The sequence below is a fragment of the Lytechinus pictus genome, chromosome 17, assembly GCF_037042905.1.
Source record: "Lytechinus pictus isolate F3 Inbred chromosome 17, Lp3.0, whole genome shotgun sequence".
Taxonomy (NCBI): domain Eukaryota; kingdom Metazoa; phylum Echinodermata; class Echinoidea; order Temnopleuroida; family Toxopneustidae; genus Lytechinus; species Lytechinus pictus.
In genome coordinates, this window is record NC_087261.1 from 13,063,673 (window position 1) to 13,080,616 (window position 16,944).

The 16,944-nt window shown below is 37.7% G+C and overlaps 1 protein-coding gene across 3 annotated transcripts; it reads right to left on the bottom strand.

Annotated features, from left to right (window-relative positions):
- Nucleotides 1–411: 411 nt before the first annotated feature.
- Nucleotides 412–16,771, bottom strand: LOC129279823 (TATA box-binding protein-like 1). 3 transcript variants are annotated; one of them, XM_064111835.1, is made up of 7 exons: nucleotides 16,687–16,752; nucleotides 11,597–12,152; nucleotides 9,919–10,001; nucleotides 8,156–8,219; nucleotides 6,820–6,923; nucleotides 5,854–5,948; nucleotides 412–4,822 (listed from the first exon to the last, which is right to left on the bottom strand). In XM_064111835.1, the coding sequence occupies exons 2-7, from the start codon at nucleotides 11,972–11,974 to the stop codon at nucleotides 4,593–4,595; spliced, it is 954 nt and encodes a 317-aa protein (XP_063967905.1). In that variant the 5' UTR covers nucleotides 11,975–12,152; nucleotides 16,687–16,752; the 3' UTR covers nucleotides 412–4,592. The 3 variants fall into 3 exon arrangements, with proteins under 3 accessions (XP_063967905.1, XP_054771855.2, XP_063967906.1); XM_054915880.2 differs by having other exon boundaries at nucleotides 3,159–4,822; nucleotides 11,597–12,160; nucleotides 16,687–16,771; XM_064111836.1 differs by lacking the exon at nucleotides 16,687–16,752 and adding an exon at nucleotides 16,599–16,649 and having other exon boundaries at nucleotides 3,159–4,822; nucleotides 11,597–12,160.
- Nucleotides 16,772–16,944: the final 173 nt, after the last annotated feature.

The window sequence follows — 16,944 nt, forward strand, 5'->3', positions numbered from 1 at the left end:
TTTTGTGAAAAGCATCATCATGAATATCCATTAGGTGGGCTAATGATGTCACATCCCCACTTTCCATTTTGTATGTTATTACATGAAATCATAATTGTTTCATTTTTCATACATGTGTGTATAATATGTCTCCTTTATAATGAAATAAGTTGCAGCAATGAATATCTAATGCACTAAAACAGTTGTCAATCCAATTTTTCAGTCCTTGGTAGAAATAAACCTATTTTCATACATACAAAAGAACAAGTGGGGATATGACATCTTCAGCCCACCTAATGAATATTCATGAACACATGCCTCGAAACTGTTTCACTGGAATAATGCAATCTTTAAAATGTCATAACTTTGTTATTCCTTGTCCGAGTTTGATCAAATTTTCAGTGTTTTTTTTTTTTTGTCTGATTTTTCTTTATCTGCTAAACCATATAAGTTACAGCTCGGAGCATCCCTTTTACTCCAAAACACAATCCAGTCATTACCAAAGGATTCCTCAATTCCAATTTAGTAAAAACGGAGAGACATTTTCATTCACGATGAATGGTCAAAACACCAGAAATCTTACATTGTTGTTTAGTATCAAAACTTCGAACACATCAAATGTTACAAAATAAATAAGGAAAAATTTAACAAATTCATGTACATGGCTATTTCGGAGGACACTTTTTATATGATACACATAATATAGAAAATATGAAAAAAATAATCATGTTCAACACAAGGTGCAACAAAATAAATATCCATATAAAATATATTTGTCTGGTGCTATAAATAAGCATAGCAATCCAAGAGCTGTTTAATTTCAAATGAATATTTGCAAATTCAACCAATAACAAGCAATTAAGGAGTTGATACTCGGACATAAAATTATCCCTTTTCCCCTTCCATTAAAATTCAAAGTATTTCATACCTCATACCATACTTCCTACCTCTGCTTGCAAAGTCATATATATATATTTTTTTTTTTTTACAAAAACAATGTTTTGCTTTTTTCAAAACAATCCTTGTCAAACTTAAAGGGGGAAGTACATGTAGAATGTGACAGTGATACATTGTAAAATGAATCCCTGAAAAGAAAAAATCTCCTGAAAATCGAAACTGAATATGTATCATTGACCAGACACAATCCAGATTCTATTCCATATCTTTAAAGGGATGGTCCGGGCTGAAAATATTTATATCTAAATAAATATAGTAAAATTCACAGAGCAAAATGCTGAAAATTTCATCAAAATCGGATAACAAAATAACTAAGTTATTGAATTTTAAAGTTTATCAATATTTTGAGAAGACAGTTATATGCACATCGTCATGAATATTCATTAGGTGGGCTGATGATGTCACATCCCCACTTTCCTTTTCTTATGTTATTACACGACATAAATATTTCATTTTTCCATGCATGTGTAGATGATGGGTCTCCATTATGATGAAATAACTTACGGCAGTATATAACAAATGCACTCATCAGTTGTCAATCGAATTGTTTTAGTTCTTGGTAGAAAATCTTTGAATAAACCTAATTTTATATAATAAAATATAAAAGAACAAGTGGGGATATGACATCATCAGCCCCCCCCTAATGATTATTCATAAAGACATGCCTAGAACTGTTTCACCGGAATAATGCAAATCTTTAAAATTCAATAACTTTGTTATTTGTTATCCGATTTTGATCAAATTTTCAGCATTTTGCTTTGTAAATTTTACTCTATTTATTGAGATATAAATATCTTCAGCCTGGACCATCCCTTTAATAGGATTTCTGCAATGTTAAACATTGTCATCAACCTGGGTTAGCTTGTAAGATTATCAACCAATATACAATGGTACTAAAAAGTTAGTAAACCCCACCAAAAAATGAACATACATGTATTTAAAGTGTTCAAGTTCTGCCCTGTATTTCATTGTGCAGTCAAGTGATATCATATCATATTCAATACAGTTGGTGTTTGTCTCACCTGCATAGCAGAGTGAGACTACAGGCGCCGCTTTTCCGACAGCGGCGGCGTCAACACCAAATCTTAACCGAAGGTTAAGTTTTTGAAATGACAGCATAACTTAGAAAGTATATGGACCTAGTTCATGAAAACTTGGCCATAAGGTTAATCAAGTATTACTAACATCCTGCCTGAGTTTCAGGTCACATGACCAAGGTCAAAGGTCACATGACCAAGGTCAAAGGTCATTTAGGATCAATGAACTTAGACCATGTTGGGGGAATCAACATCAAAATCTTAACCTAAGGTTAAGTTTTTGAAATGACAGCATAACTTAGAAAGTATATGGACCTAGTTCATGAAACTTGGCCATAAGGTTAATCAAGTATTACTAACATCCTGCCTGAGTTTCAGGTCACATGACCAAGGTCAAAGGTCATTTAGGATCAATGAACTTAGACCATGTTGGGGAATCAACATCAAAATCTTAACCTAAGGTTAAGTTTTTGAAATGTCATCATACATGTAGCTTAGAAAATATATGGACCTAGTTCACGAAACTTGACCATAAGGTTAATCAAGTATTACTGAACATCCTGCTTGAGTTTCACGTCACATGACCAAGGTCAAAGGTCAGTTAGGGTCAATGAACTTTGGCCAATTGGGGGTATCTGTTGAATTACCATCATAACTTTAAAAGTTTATGGATCTGATTCATGAAACTTGGACATAAGGGTAATCAAGTATTACTGAACATCCTGTGCGAGTTTCAGGTCACATGATCAAGGTCAAAGGTCATGCAAGGTCAATGAACTTTGGCCAAGTTGGGGGTATTTGATGAATTATCATCATAACTTTGAAAGTTTATTGGTCTAGTTCATAAAACTTGGACAGAAGTGTCATCAAGTATAACTGAACATCTCATACGAGTTTCAAGTCGCATGACCAAAGTCAAAGGTCATTTAAGGTCATTGAACTTTGGCCATTTTAGAGGTAATCATTAGATTGCTGTCATAACTTTCAAAGTTTATAGATATAGTGTATAAAATGTGGATATAGGGGTAATCAAGTATCACTGACAAGTTTTAGGTCACATTATCAAGGTCAAATGTCAATGAACGTAGTATTGTATCATTATATGAATGGTGTTTTTTGTGAATAACTATTTTATATTAGTTTTCAAAGTCAGCACTGCTGCTATATTGAATCGCGTGATGCAGGTGAGACAGCCAGAGGCATTCCACTTGTCCTGAATTCGCTGACCATTGTTGTGCTGTTGTCTACAATTAAAAAAGGAGTGCATTTTGTGGTGGGTTCATCGCCTTTTGAGCAACTGCATGTTATTACTCTGGGTTCTATGTTTTTTTATTCAATCTGGCTTTATTGGAAAGAATTAGACTTCGGATAACCCCAAATCACCAATATGAGGACGTTTTATTAAGACAGGAAAAGAGTCGGAATAAAATCATTTCAAACAAAACCATGTCTTAACAGTCCATGATATAGATGCAAGAATCAAAAAGTCCCTTACAAATCAATTCTTAAACTCTCGCCATGTAAAGGATATAATAAATAAAGGCACTTGGTACATATATTTAACGCACATAAAGCTCTTTCATATCAATTTATCCATTTACAAACACATTTATAAACAATTATCTGAAAACTTAGCCCTCCATCTTCTTGTTATCAGCATCACAAATGTCCATCAAAACTGAACAGATCCCAAATTGCTTATTGTCTCTAGCACTTTAGTAGCAGACTCCTGAAATATTAAATTTCAATACATACAGCATTTAAATAGGAATTCAAATTTAATCTGTTCCTGGACCCACTTTTCACCAAAGCTTATTACTCAAAATTCTTAGACAATGCCTAATTATGTTTATGTTGATTCTGCAACACACATATTGACAAGATTTTTTTTCCAAATTAGAACTTTCAAAATCAAACCCTGCCTTGAAAATATCTTGTCTTAAGTGGCAGGTTAGTGATTTGGTTCGGTAGCATATATTCAAAACTCTAAGGCCCAAATTCACACAGGTGGTTTTAAATATGTGCTTTGATCTCATGGATAAATTAAGCATGTTGAGAGAGGGTCCAAGGTGTGAACTTTGAGCTAGATTTATGTTTGTTGCAAAGTTCGAGCATTAATAAATCCACCAGTTTTTAGTTCATGAGCCAATTGCTTATCTAAATTAATTTAGATAAGCAGTGGACTCAATCCATAGATGCAAAATGTGAATTTGGACCGAAGACTTGGTGAAGAAATGAACATCAGTAAAGGGTCGTAGGATCCCTCATGTTCTGGATATATATATGCCAGCCATGCAGCCAGGACACTATTTCATAAAGTTTTCATTATCCGACATTTACAATAGAAGCAATTAGACACCTATGCTTCCTGGCCTATCTCAACCCAGAAAAGTTGTCAGATGACCCAAGCTGATGAAAGGTCTCCCTGGTAATCCAAAGCATACATGAACTATGTTCAACATAAGACCACCACATTTTCTCCATACTGCCAAATCATAAGCCGGCCTTCAGCTTCTTGCACTGAAAACCTGATGCAGTTTTGAAAGGAGCAATGAGAACATAAAACCTCTTTCTTCAACCTCCACGTGGACGGCAGCGCCCGATCATCCACTCACTCTCTCAGCTACTATCGTCCGATGAATAGTCGTCGCTGTCTTCCTCATCGTCTAACGCGTCCTCATCGGCGTACTCATCATCAGTGTTCTCTTCATCTTCCTCGACATATCCTTCTCGTTTGCGTTTTCTGGCGAGTCTCTTCTGTATGGTTGCCTCACTGAGGGGCGTCTTATGAACCTCAACCAAGGGGTATATGTGTTCTATTGCTTTGCTGATGTTGTCTACGGCTGGCGCTGTTGTCAAACATGGGGGGGGGGGAACAAAACAAAATAAAAAAGAGTAAGTACAATGAATGTGATGAAAGACATGACTTACAGAGCTTCATTTACTGGATAAAATCCAAGTTCTACAGTACATTCACTTGGTAAAGCACTTTGGTGTTTTTCTCAGATAGCCTAGTATCGATTGAAGCCAGGTGATAGACTATCAAATTAGTTCAATACATTAATTGTCATTTTATCTACATTACACTTGGTTTAATACAGTATCCAGTTAAAGGTAGAACAATTCTCCTTTCATCTAATGCCCGATTAGCCTTTAAAAAAGGATGTGTCTGTTATGATATAATATCAAATGCCTACCAACTGGAAAAAAGACTTTGCGAAAGGACGGGTGAATGCGAGGATTGTGAGCCCAGTCACAGGGCCTTTAGGAACCCGACTAGGATTTATCAATATTAACCATTGTTTCCAACTCACAATCGCTACCTCTCAGGTAGTGGCCAATCAGTGAGCGTATCGTTTGCATCAATGAACCCTGTATGACCCCGTAGCACAGAGGCAAACATTCCCAGTCCCATAAAGTCATCAACACCGACAATATGGATTGGTGCATCGGCGTGCTCATGAATAATTCATACATTCATGTCTCCTTCCTGTTCCAAAGGGCCTCGCGATTAAGTCGCTCGATCTCACGCTCACTCTGGTCGCACCAATTCTCTTCACTGGCCGCTAGTCTCGTCTCAGCCACGACCTGACGAGGAACATAGCATAGTTAGTCACGAGGCCTGTCAAAAGGCTAATGCCCGGTTGGTCAAATAACCACTGTGTGTACTGATATTTTTTACTTTGTCAAATAAAAACTTGATTCATAAACAGCTCACTGGTCTAAAAAAGGTTTTCGACCAAGTGGATAGTAGATTAAATAGGTGTAGCCTAACTGGCAATTAGACAAAATGCTCAGTGGACTAAACACCAGAAAAGGGCCTGATTTTGGCCTGAAAATAGGGAAGCATCAACGAGCTTGTGCTACAAAGTCAGCTTACCTGTGACTGTGATGCTCCCTGTTGAGAATATCTTCAGAGTTGCCCTGGGATTGTACATCTTGTAGGTGACAGCTGGATGTAACTCAGGCTCATAGCTGCATTCAAATCAGAATGATCCAAATGAGGTTATAAGTCATTGGTTAAAGGCATAGACTATGTGTAACATTAGAAGGTTCTTATTTTAAAAGGTAATAATTTTGATTCACGTTGTCTTTATATGGATTTATACACACCCAGGATCAGATAAAAATCAAAATTCGTGCAGACACTTTTCAAGACATCTCTGACTGAAAAAACATCATTTACTAGATGTCTGAGGATGGTATTCATGTTTCCCTTCATGAAGCACTAAAACAATGTTTTCCAGGCACAAGTTTTTGGGGGCTTCATTTTTCATAACATATCATAACATAACAACATTTTTCATAACATAATGGGTACCGGTAGGAAGTAATTCCTTAAAAAGCTGTGTGCGCTATGAACGCCTAGCTTAGCCGGGTAATATAGGAGCGCCTTGAGCACCTAACAAGGTGGATATGTGCGCAATATAAATACCCTATATTATTATTATTATTATCACAGGCACAGGGGACAAGTGGGACCTTGCGGCTCACATTTCTAAAAGAAAGTCAAATCAATGTTAGCCAATGCATTTATCACTTTTTAAAATCTGAGCTGTAATGTCCCAATTTTTGCTATCTGTGGTATGTGGCAAAAAAAAGCCCTGCAAAATGCACTTTAAAATCAAAATTTGATTATGATTTTCTCTTGCGTTTATCAGGGCATTAATTGTGACGACACTTGAAATATTATGACAGGGAAACAAAAATGACAATTTCTTTACCAGAGATAATATGTTAAACACATACAGTATATGGAATTAAATCAGAATATTTCTATTTGTACGTTCCCCCTTTTTTTTATTGGAATAGATAGATAGACTTTAATGAAACAATGGAAACTCACCTTGCACTATTTGGATGCCTTTGAGAGAAGTTCCTGATACGTATGGCAAATGGCAGTGAGCAGGTTCCTAGTACATTCACAACCTTATATTTTGAAAACCGTACCTGCAAATTAAAGAAATATATACGTGTAACACAATGCAATTATTTACCTTTCTATAGCACACAGGAAATTTGGGACCACAAACACGCAGCTTTGCGATTTATGATATGATTTATTTGTATAACTGATTGCACTTTAAAGGTTAAGTCCACCCCATCAAAATGTTGATTTGAATAAATAGAGAAAAATCAAACTAGCATAACACTGAAAATTTCATCAAAATCAGATGTAAAATAAGAAAGTTATGGCATTTTAAAGTTTCGCTTATTTTTCACAAAACAGTGATATGCACAACTCAGTGACATGCAAATGAGTCAGTCGATGATGTCCATCACTCACTATTTCTTTTGTTTTTTATTGTTTGAATTATACAATATTTCATTTTTTTAAAACAGATTTGACCATAGGGACCGACTTGACTGAATCATATAGTATTAAACAATGCTAATTCCACATGTTCAGAGAGGAATGAATCACTTTTTCACTTGACAATGAGGATAAAATTAGAATATTTCATATTTCATATAATAAAATACAAAAGAAATAGTGAGTGGATGACGTCATCAGTCTCCTCATTTGCGTACCAACCAGGATATGCATATAACTGTTTTGTGAAATTAAGAGAAACTTTAAAATGCCACAACTTTCTTATTTTACATCCGATTTCGATGAAATTTTCAGTGTTATGCTTGTTGGATTTTTCTGTTTTTATTCAAATCAATTTTTTGTTGGGGTGGACTTGTCCTTTAATAACATTCAATTCAATCAATTATATAATCAGTTTTATGATCAATCGATCAAGGCTTTGTTAGGAGGCTTTAGTCTTTCAGATATGTACTTGGGGCATCAACACCAGAGATAGATACCAAGGGATGCATCGATTCAAATTTGAATGGTTTCAACTCCTTGGCACATATGTCACACAAACCTAATTCATTTTTATGTCTCATGTAAGACACATTGAAATGGTCAAACACTCAAGCATGTATTGCAGCCTAGGATCTTGGTGCAAAATTTCAGCCAAATGCTAGTCTAAGGATCCAGCTATCTGAAGCCAGGTCTATGACAATGACATGTAGAGTTTACTTGGTATTATCACTAATGAAACCACATCATTGTTGACATGACTGGCGTTAACTGCCAATATTATGGATTTTTATTTATTTTTAATGCTGAAAACCATGAAGTTTACAAATTATACAATAAATTTCGAGCAATTGACAGTTTGACTTACATTGAAACCCATTTTCTGCAGTGCCCTGGCACACTTCCTTGCAGTCTTCTTTGCATGCTCTTCGCTAGAACAAAAAATAACAAACAATTCATATACCGTAAGTAACGGGGTATTAACCGCACCCGTGTATTAACCGCACCCCCCATTTTCGGATGAAAAAAAAAAAAAAAATTCATCAAAAAAAAAAATTTAATCAAACTTACTTTCTATCTCTAATATGCGTATTTAAGAAAGAGTCAAGAACCAAAAAATATCGAAGAATTACTGGTAAAAAATGATGGGAAATCAGCGCTTCGTCACTTAATTATCTGCAAGTGCAAGTTGCCGACATTATTGGCCACTTCCACACTCACACATATGGTAGTTGGTACCGGTGTTCATTGCAAGTACCGATACCAGCATCAATATGGCCATGGGGGCTCACCCATACGAGAAGATCGTTCATATCATATTTCCTGCATCACAGCCCCACTTTTGCTTTCAGAATTCTGTCTAGCATTCAATGTCTTGACATGAATTTTAGACAAGGGAATACGGGAAGGTTCAAGATACGAGAAATTTGCGATTTTGTTCAGGTGTTTTTCTTGTCTGCTTTGAACCACTACCGGTAGTTCTCAGTACTTGTGTGGCGGTATCTTACAGACAGCAAAATAGCAAAAAAAAATGCTAGTACCGTACACGGTATACCGTATTTTCAATGGGAGCTCTGGGCGGGAATAAAGTGAATAATAATTAAAAATAAAAAGTCGGAAGGAGTGAAAATGGGGATTGAAGATTGATTTTGAGATGATGGATGATAGACAGAAATGAAGGAAAGGCAAATGAAAGAAATTAATTGTCAAATAATACCAATAATTTGTCAAACAAAATAACTTCCACGGAAAGGTAAAGCGCCAGCTTACGTTGACGTTGCGATAAACATTACACATGCATGTCTTATTCAACTAGCTGCACCGCGCTGTGCGATCGATTGGCGTCTGAACTTTGCCGCGATGACTAAAAAATGACAACAAAGACAGAGTCACACCATTAAAAAAAGTCATTTTCATGAAGGTAGGTGCGTTTGTTACCGTGATATAACTTTGAGGGACATTTACGGCAGATACCGGTAGTCATAGTTGCTTCCCTTTTATACCCCTCTAAACGGGATTGCCCCAAGCGGCTACGCTCGGCCACCCGACGCGAGTTGAAAACTGGTAGTGGTATTGGGCTGAGATTGGCTTGGCTCAGACCTGTCACCGTGTATAAACCGCACCCCCGACTTTTGATTCTGTCCCGCCGAGAAAAAGGTGCGGTTAATACACCGTTACTTACGGTATATTTCATGACTCCATTCTCTATTTATGTCACTCCATCGACCTACATTCATTTACATGTACAGAAATAACATACATTTGCAGGTCTAAGTTTTCACGTGTCAGACACCTACCCTAGAAATGTGTACGTAAAAATACAATCACATTCAATATTCTTTCTCATTCCGGTAGACAATGTGTTATTGCTCAGTAATTTGCAACATCTGCATTGCATTCTGTCAGTAGATGATACATTAGGGACTGCTTTTATCGTACCAAATTTACGACAGGGTGAACTTTCTTTAAATGAAGGGGGATGAGGGGGGGGGGTGCAAAAATTACATGGGTGCTCAGGATAATTTTGCCCAACATGCTAAAGACCCCTAGAAAATTCACTGCAATGTTAAAGCTCCTCCAATGTTGTAGATTCAGCCAGTAGGTTTGAAAAAGTAGCCCCCCCATACATACCTATCATTGCCTGTGATGGTGATTTTACCCGATGACCAGATGGTAGCAGTGGCTCGGGGATTGCGGAACCTCATGTTCACTTTCTGTAGCAAATAAAAGAATTCAAAGAATGTCAACATGTACCTCAATATTCAGCAAAACATTAAACAAGAGTTATCAAATGCTGATAGCAGAATGGCTATTAGATGTTAATTACACTACAGAATAGCTATCAGATGCTGATAGCAGAATAACTATCAGATGCTGATAGCAGAGTAGCTGCTGATACTGATAGCAGAAGAGTAAATGGATGCTGATAGCATAACTAAGAGTTATCAGATGCTGATAGTAGAAGAGTTATCATATCATGCTAATAGCAGAAGAGGAATATCAGATGCTGATGGCAAAAAAGCTATCAGAATAAAGAGTTATCAGATTTGTTGTTAGCGGTGAGTCATTACGGTGTTCTTTGCACACTACATGGGTTGTAGGATATAGCGCCATTAGGGACAGTGATTTTCCGCGATCGCAGAAAACGGACGGAATTCACGGAATCTACCCTTTTGAAACGGAAAGTGGCTTTTCAAACGGAAAATCACAGAAAACATGTTTTTTCTCAAAATGCACAAAATAGAAACAGAAATCAATCCCAAATCCTCAACAAAATACGAATATCAACTGAAAAAAACACGATCTCACTTTGAAACTACAATCATGACAATCAACATATCGTAACTACACTTGAGCCCCTCCATCACTCGATCGTATCTAAATTAGTTTACACTCACGTCCGCATATAAGGCAGAATACGGCCGTGTGTTGCTGCCCTCTGCGTTCGGTCATAATAAAATGATCACGGTGATTCAACAAATCCAAAATGGCGGATAAGCGGAGGTCGTCAACTGCTCAAAACGATGTCCGAAAAGTCCCCAAATCAGCGATAAAATCCCATTTAACCATAGAATAATGCTAATAATATGAAAGGTGAGAATGTATTCATGTTGTTTATGTTTCTCTAAATAGTTTTTTAGCTCGAATCTCTTTGATTAAAATGGATTTTAAAGCGATGTTAGTACATTGGTAGATGCAAAATTTGACCAGCGCTAGCATTTTGACATCGCTACTCATTGCGTATTGGTTTTCTATGTAAAACGGAATTGTCACTTTTTCATATACACAAAGTCTACGGGGAAACGGAATTTCCGTTTTCAGACATGCTGAAACGGAATTTGAGATTTTCTGAAACGGAAAAGGCAATTTTTAGAAACGGAAAATCACTGTCCCTACGCCATCTCAGGACAAATTGTAACTTTGAATATTGCCACCTACTGTAACTACATGTACAAGAAATCCTCCAAGTAAAATCACTAATAATCTTGCAATAGTACAGTTTTGTTCATTAAGGGTTGACATTTAATAGGAATATTGAAAGTTATTACATCTACATGTACATGTATATCATTTAATCAGGTTTTTCAATGATTTTTTCGTTGACCATTGCACTGGTTCTGACAAAATCAAAAATGATCTCAAAGGAAACAAAAAGAAACCGTTGTGTTCCACTACATGAAACTCGGCACTAGATTTACACATTGCAACTTTTTAAATCATACACTATTCTCACTATGTGTACTAGAAGGTTTCTCCTTCAAAACTTAAAACTAATCAAAAGTATCAAGTATACATGAGAAAAACTCACCCCGTATTCTCTCCGGTACTCCACATTGGCACCAGACTGTCCTATCCTCCTAAGATTCAGATGGCATCTCACACTAAAAGCACACACAACGTTATTGATATAAATGTCTACACTTGGTTCATTGCCGATTCCATCCTCCCCTCCTCGTTTCTTCTCCACCTCCTGCTCCTTCTTTACTGTTCCTTTGTCATCCACATCAATTTCTAATCTTCCTTCTACCTTCACACCTTCTGTGTCGGCATCAACGCGCCTGATGGAGGCATCGCGGTAGAACATTGACTCAGCATCTCCAGCAGTGTTCTCTTGCTTTATACTTGCATTCATGACAGAGGAATTCAAGTGCTGTGGTTGGGCGGCAAGCGAGGAAGAATTCATCATTGTTCTTACCACTCAATAACAATGTTATTATAATTTCAATTAAGGTTGTTTTTTTTGCTCCAGAGTAGTCTTCTCTTTCCACAGACTTTAATGAACAATGCTTCGCGCTTCAGCAGTTCAGGACAAGTATGATGTGATTTTCAGATTGTGGCAAACAGGAAACAAGATCAAGGACAGCCTGTATTTCTTTTCGAAAGAGAAAAATAAAAAGAAGATAATGAAATAATGAATCCTAGATCTATACATGTAGTCTGAAACAGACAATCATATTGTGTTTTGTGATGTCTTGTAAACAATTTTTTCTAAATTCCACACGTTTTATTAAAAAAAAGTATACCGTGCGTGCGAAAATGAGTGCGACATACGCAATTTTGGCACATATGATAGAATTTCTGTCAATTTGAAGTAATTTTCATTAGGCCTTGCCCTAGGTCTATGTCTGATTTAGGTGTTGAGGATTATTTTGATGTATATTCATGACAAATTAGATCTAGTCTGCTTTCTAAATTTTTTGTCAAGGCTCAACTCAAGCAATTAGAATTTTCTAAAGCCAACTGATCTGTACATGTAAATATCTGATTGGCACTAGATCTCGACTCTAGGCCTAAATTAACTTAATTAAAAATGAGTTGATCACTTGATTATTGGAGTTTGACAGACTAGCTACTGCCACTGCCTGCCCTGGCAGTCAGTAGAGGCGCTGGTCAGAAAATTGGGATCGTCCCAGGGGATTACAGGATCTGTCTCAATTTTCAAATCAAAGATTTCTCCACACAAGAAATCTAAGAAAGTACATTCACCTGTCAAGTGCTGACATCAATCGAGTGTTCTGGTCAATGAAGACATAGGCCCTATCAGTATCAGGTTTCATAACAAGATTATTGGAAGATAGCAATTCGTGAAAAATAGATGGTAAACTGGGGGGAATTGAGGCCACTGAATCTATTTTTAGCACTCCTTCCCCGTATAAATTGTCGCCTAACATTATGTCCACAGGGGTATTTATATGAAAAGAAACCGTCCACAGAAACAAGGACAATCTTAATTTATCAAGACATGATTTCTCTTGGTTTATGAGGATATCCTTGTTTTCTGGGACAATCCCAATTTTTGGACCAGCACCTCTACTGACAGTGTGGGGAAATATGACCAATCAATGGTTTTGTACGTCAGACCCCCCAATTTTTCAAGTCTTACTAGATCTAGTCCACCCAGTTGTTGTGTCCGGACGATCAATTTTTAATAGAAAATCATTTGGAAAAATTCACAAGTGAAGTTTCATCAATATTTAGTACAAAATGTTAGGAAATATTATAGAGAACAAAATAGAAAATGATTACAACTATTGAATTTATATTTTTAGTGTAAAAAAGAAAGCTTCAAAAATATTAAGTGTCCGGACACCCGACCCCTTATCCTATTACTGGGCCTAGATCTACTTCACTAAACTGGCCAAGTGACTTGCCAAGTCATGAGTCATGATGGTCCGTTGACTTTGTCGTGTTTGGCTTTGCCTTTTGAGAACATTCCAGACTGAGTCACTGACACTGACTGTCTCAACAAAAAATCAGCCAGAGACACTCACTGACTCAGGCAGACAGTAACAGAAAATTTCATCATAATTGTCATGTTCATGAAGGTCCCACATATAGATATATAATATATATAGGGGGTCGGACGTGGATGTACACATTTTGTGGAATTACCCAGTGGCAGTGTACATGTGGACGCATGCATGCACGTCACTTAATTCCAACTTGCCCCAGCAGTAGAGGCGCACAGCCAATATAGGAGACCATCTCCCATGTGAGAGACTATCTCCAATTCCAAATCAGAGACTTTTGTAAAGAATGTGGGATTCAGAGACACTCTCCAATTTGGGAGACCAATTTCCTTTGTTTCCATGATTTGCTGCAAAAGGATTACCTTCGCTAACGTTACAGACGCGTGCGTTGCGTAACGTTGGCGAAGAACAATAGGAAACAAGATGGTGGCTTAAACATCGGGCAAGTCTCTTCCGTCTTTTCATAATATTTTCCTCATTTTTTTGATGAATTCTTTTTTACAAATAACGAGAGCGTAGAAATGTCGGAAATAAAGTTTTATCCCATGTACATGATTTAGGGCTAGATTATTAGAAGGAAAGTAGAAATCTCGGGGGTGAAAGTTTTAGGTTTTGGGGTCCTTTTGTAGGTGAATGAGAAGGAAGACCTGGCTTCATCGAGAGTAAGCCTACATTAGTAAATGATTTTTACTCTAGTAGAAGCCTCCTGGCTACTCAGGCTCAGCTCAGCCATGATGACCATGACCATGTCCCTCTCAGCTCTAACCCAGGGAGCTCAGCTCTAACCCAAGTTCTCTCCTTCTACCCCAGTCTCGATCGGCCATTTTGTTACGATTTTTAACAAAAATGGCCGATCGAGACGGGGGTAGAAGGAGAGAACTTTTCGTTTTTTTGAGGTTCCAGTCTGTGCCCAGATGTCAGGAAACTGCCACTCGTTAGACCTTCATCCATATAATCGTGGTAATTGTATACTTTCTGTTTTCACAATTCATTTGGAGAAATATTTAGACCATAAATCACCCTAGTCCCGTGAGTATGGTCAAATACACGGTAAGCCCCTGGGCTCCCGCCCGCCCCGGGGGGGGGGGGGGGGGGGCACTCAGTATATAATGCATAGTGGGTATGTGCCGCGGAGGGGACCCCCATTTTTACACTCAAATTTCCGTTCCAAGGCATAGCATTTTTGTCTTATTGAGAAAAAGAACAAAGAGAGCCGCTCCAAAGCATAGCATTTTCTTCTTATCGAGAAAAAAGAAGAAAGAAATCCGCTCCAAAGCTTCGCACATTTTTCGTTACGCCGTTCCGGTCGCATTGATCTGCTACAATTTTGGTGAAAAGCGGCCGCAGAGCGCTGTCCGACCAACGCCTCTGCGCGAGCGCACCCGGCGGAGGCCGCCGCGGTAGCTGCATCATGCATGCATGCCCGTTCCATAGCCGCACTCACACGCTGGCGATCCGTTCCAAGGACCCCCGCTTTCACAAACATTTGTAGTTCCGAAGCCCATTCCGAGGACCCTCCTTTTTACAATAAGCCCGCTCCAACAGTAGAGGCGCACGGCCAATATTGGAGACTGTCTCCAATGTGGGAGATTATCTCCAATATCAGAGACTTTTGTAAAGAATTTGGGTATCCAATTTCAGAGACAGTCTCCAGTTTTGGAGTCCAATTTCCTTTGTTTACATTTGCTGCAAAAGGATTACCTTGGCGGCAAATAAAAATGTGATAAGCAGATTCCTCATGAAAAATTACCCCTTTTCACCGTCTACTTTAAATATTCACCGTCTACTTTTGTTTTGATAAGGATTTTTGTTGTCAATCACACACAAAACAAATGGGCTTCTGACCTCAGTGAGACAAAACTTTGGGTGGAAAAAATCATGCTTTTGTTGGTGTTGTTTCTTTTGTCCTTTTGCAAAGCAAGTCTCCAATGTGGGAGATTGTCAACCCCTAGAGAGAGTCTCCAATATTGGCCGTGTGCCTCTACTGTCCAAGACCAAGACAGTGAGTGAGGCAAAATTTTGGGTGGAAAAAATTATACTACTAGTATTACTAGTAGTAGGGTGTCTGAAGCCACACTGAAAAGTGTCAGCATAAGACAGGCTGATTTAGGGGAAAATATGGCACATTTTTTTCGGGAAGTTCAGGCTACTAGAAAAATGTGATCTGAATTGATTATTAACTTGTATTTGGCATGAATGGAAAGAGAAAATTCAGGGGCTTCTTTTGACACTAAGGACAAGTTTATATGATCATTTTAAATAAGGATTTAGAGATAAATTGCAAACCCTTATTTTTGTGTGTGTTGAGATTGCCATTTCCCCATGCGTTTTCTATGGGAAAATGACATTTCTGTTTTGCACAATTTTTTCACTTTGTCGCAATTTTTCATTGTGATCTGGTTTCCAAATCTTTATAAAAATCATACCATCAGAAAGAGCATAAAAAATCCTATTGGACTCTTTCTGAACAAGTTTTTGGCATTAATAATAAATTTATAACAGCTCTCGGAAGCTAAAAATTTGGATTTGTGTGTGTCCATTTCTTAACTACACAGTCTATGGCAGAGAAATGCTGAAAATTGACCTAATTTCATTCTTCTTTTTTGCAGCCAATAATCGGATTTTTTTCAAAAATGTTACATTTCTGTCAGTCTGAAGGTCATTTCTCTTCAAATTCACAAAGAAAATGTGATATTTTCTTGAAATAAGAAAAATAATATTTTTCTCCAGACACCCTATTACTAGGCCTACGCTTTTGTTGGTGTTGATTCTTTTGTTCTTTTGCAAAGCAAGTCTCCAAAATGGGAGATTGACTCCCATATTGGCCATGCGCCTCTACTGCCCAGCCCCAGGCCCAGCCCAGGCCCCATCCCAGCCCCAGCCAGGGCCAGAACCTGCCACCGCGCACCGGATGTGTCATGAATTCAACCGGGACACAGCCGGGGAATCGATTTCGGAGTTCCGCTGGCAATCTTTCCAGTGCAGTGGGCAGCCGGCAGCCGGCAATATGAATTGGTCCCAAACCGCGGCTTACTATTAAGAAATAACAGAAAGTTGTACGTTTACAGCTCAGTGATTCCTTTATACAATGAATACGCAAATATGATGTGTAAAACTAAAGAGCAGAAGGTACAGAATGGTATTTTACCGGCTTTCCTCATGGAACGTCGTCATCAATGCGGGCTCACACTCGGTAACAAATAACTACATCCACGTACCGCATACGTCAGATTGTATTCCGTGATCTCATTTGCTATTGGTCAAAAAAAGAGTACTCACAACGAGGAATTTAGCAGATAATGAGAATTTCAACAGCATATTGAGATCTTAATAATTCTTAAGAATAGAAATAATCATTTTTTAATAAGAATAAGATAATACATTCTCAAACAATCATGACATTTGC